The 3019-nt window shown below is 40.9% G+C and overlaps 1 protein-coding gene across 1 annotated transcript in view; it reads left to right on the top strand.

Moving 5' to 3' along the window:
* The first annotated feature begins 371 nt into the window (after window positions 1-371).
* Window positions 372-3019, top strand: part of LOC138614727 (zinc finger protein 672-like) — a 2759-nt gene continuing 111 nt past the window's right edge. Inside the window, exons 1-2 of the mRNA XM_069688291.1 lie at window positions 372-606; window positions 2031-3019. The exon at window positions 2031-3019 is cut by the window's right edge and continues 111 nt beyond it. Coding sequence (XP_069544392.1) covers window positions 477-606; window positions 2031-2959 — 1059 coding nt within the window. The 5' untranslated portion in view covers window positions 372-476 and the 3' untranslated portion in view covers window positions 2960-3019. The remainder of the gene's footprint in view (window positions 607-2030) is intronic.

The raw sequence follows: 3019 nt of genomic DNA, 5'->3' as shown, positions 1-3019 counted from the left end.
AGTCATTTAATAAAATAATTTAATAAAGTCATTTAATAAAATGAGTTAATAAAATAATTTAATAAAGTCATTTAATAAAATGAGTTAATAAAGTCATTTAACAAAGTCCTCATCAGCTGGTTTTAACAGCTGTTCAAGGTGTGACTGTCTGAGTCAGCTGACTGGAACCCATCTGTCAGGTGTTCCTAATGTAAAATATATAATATAGCAGATTACGGTTTACAAAATGATCATTAAAAAGTGAACATTTAAACTTCATGAAGTTTTAACGTCTCTTCTGGAAAACAGCCCCCTGCTGCCCCCGTGTGGCAGAAACACCTGATCACAGCACACTCCGTCCAGCAGGTGGCGCCGTGCACTTCTAACGGTGGTTTGTAGTCTGCCGGTCAAACCAAAGAAGAAGAAGCACTTCCGGCCCTCCTTCCCGGTGATCAAAGTTTCCCCTTCAGTCCTCTGCGGTTCTCCGGTGGCGGGAAATGTCTCCGGTCCGGACTCTGAGAGCCTTCATCAGCCAGCGGCTCGAGGCAGCGGTCGATGACATCATCGGCATGTTTGAACGGACAATCACCGAGCTCGAGGAGGAGATCCACCGCAGGCTGCGAGCAGGTGAGGTGCACTGACCAGGTTTTAAAAGTCACGTGTTGGTTTGTGGGCGGGGACAAAAAATCACATGATGTGGAAGATAGGGGGGAGGGGAGAGGGGTCCAGGTGTTCTGCATCAGAGGGATGTGATTGGGTCACAGCAGCTCCAGGTTCTGGTTCTGGTGTTGAGATATTTCATAATGAACTCTGATTATTTTCAGCAGGAAGTCAGTGAGGATGTTAATAACTTATTAATAACATGTTAATAATGTTTAATCATGTATTAATCACGTGTTAATAATGTTTAATATTACTGATCTCTGTCTGAAGAACAAGCTCCAGTTATACAGCTTAAATAATTATTCATTGTAATGAATTGTTAAGTTAATTATGTTATCTACTCTTAATTTTATAATGTTTTTAAGAACAGGTGAATCAATCAATCAATCAATCAATCAATCAATCAAACAATCAATCAATCATGCTGCAGGATAAATGTAAAGTTTCAGCTGCTAGAAGTACAACAACCAAAAGTCTGTGATGATTCACATTATTATCATTACTATTATTATCAATACTATTATTATCATTACTATTATTATCATTACTATTATCAATACTATTATTATCATTACTATTATTATCAATACTATTATTATCATTACCATTATTATCAATACTATTATTATCATTACTATTATTATCATTACCAGTATTATCAATACTATTATTATCAATACTGTTATTATCATTACTATTATTATCATTACCATTATTATCAATACTATTATTATCATTACCATTATTATCATTACTATTATTATCAATACTATTATTATCATTACTATTATTATCATTACCATTATTATCAATACTATTATTATCATTACTATTATTATCATTACTATTATTATCAATACTATTATTATCATTACCATTATTATCAATACTATTATTATCATTACCAGTATTATCAATACTATTATTATCATTACTATTATTATCATTACTATTATTATCAATACTATTATTATCATTACTATTATTATCATTACCATTATTATCAATACTATTATTATCATTACCAGTATTATCAATACTATTATTATCAATACTATTATTACCATTACTATTATTATCATTACTATCATTATCTTCATGTCCTCTGTCCTCATGTCCTATGTCTTCATGCCCTCTGTCCTCATGTCTTATGTCCTCATGTCTTCTGTCCTCTGTACTCATGTCCTGTCCTCATGTCTTCTTTCCTCTTGTCCTCATGTCTTCTGTCCTCCGTCCTCATTTCCTCTGTCCTCATGTCTTCTCTCATCATGTCTTCTGTCATCATGTCCTCTGTCCTCAAGTCTTCTGTCCTCATTTCCTATGTCCTCTGTCCTCCTGTCTTCTGTCCTCATGTCCTCTGTCCTCATGTCATCTGCCCTGTGTCTCAGGTGTCTCCGTTGTGTCTGTGGACGTCCCTGCTGAGACTTCTGCAGAGCTGCAGGACCTGAGATGCTCAAACATTAAAGAGGAACCAGGGGACATGTGGATGAGTCGGGACGGACAGCAGCGGGAGGACGTTCAGGTCCCTGCGGTGTCTGTGAAGAGTGAAGATGATGAAGAGGCAGGTGCTGCTGGTCCTGAAGCGGTCCGCTGGTCAGACGCTGCCTTTGACTTGGATATAACGGGATTCTTAAAATCCACCAGCGACGGTCAGCTGCTCCTCTCACGGTGTTTGAGAAGTGACCCGGATCAGCGTGAAGACGGCCGAAACCACCGGACGGGAGCCGGTCCGGCGTCAGAACCACAGACGGACGCTGCAGCAGCATCTCATCCTACAGAACTCTACCAGCTCCCCGCATGTAGTAAAATCTTCACGCTGAACACAGATCCGCAGAAACACGTCACACGTCACAGCGGAGAGAAACACTTCAGCTGCTCCGTCTGCCATCACACGTTCAGACAGAAGGGAAGTCTGCACACACACATGAGGAAACACAGCGGAGAGAAACCCTTCGGCTGCTCCGTCTGTGGGAAACATTTCTCCCAGAGTGGAACTCTGGCTGCTCACCTGAGGATCCACAGCGGAGAGAAACCCTTCGGCTGCTCCGTGTGCAAGAAGAGGTGCAACGAGAGAGGCACGTTAGTCCGACACATGAGGATCCACACCGGAGAGAAACCCTTCGGCTGCTCGCTGTGCGGGAAAAGGTTCAGTGAAAAGGGAAACCTGAACAAACACAGAAGAATCCACAGCGGAGAGAAACCCTTCGGCTGCTCGCTGTGTGACAAAACATTCAGTTTACTGTCACACCTCAAAAAACACAAATGTCCTGCAAATAAACAGAGTGAAGCTGCAGAGACGGAGATGCAGCTGGAGTGAACACGAAGATCGGAGCAGGTCCCATTGAGACGAAGCCCATCCAGGCTGTCTGTCCCCTGC

This window comes from Brachyistius frenatus, unplaced genomic scaffold (genome assembly GCF_029030835.1).
Source record: "Brachyistius frenatus isolate BFR_SWC_R1_liver_20210118 unplaced genomic scaffold, ASM2903083v1 Contig_556, whole genome shotgun sequence".
Lineage (NCBI taxonomy): Eukaryota > Metazoa > Chordata > Actinopteri > Embiotocidae > Brachyistius > Brachyistius frenatus.
The sequence above is the reverse complement of the archived record's forward strand: the minus strand, read 5'-3'. Positions and strand labels throughout refer to the sequence as shown.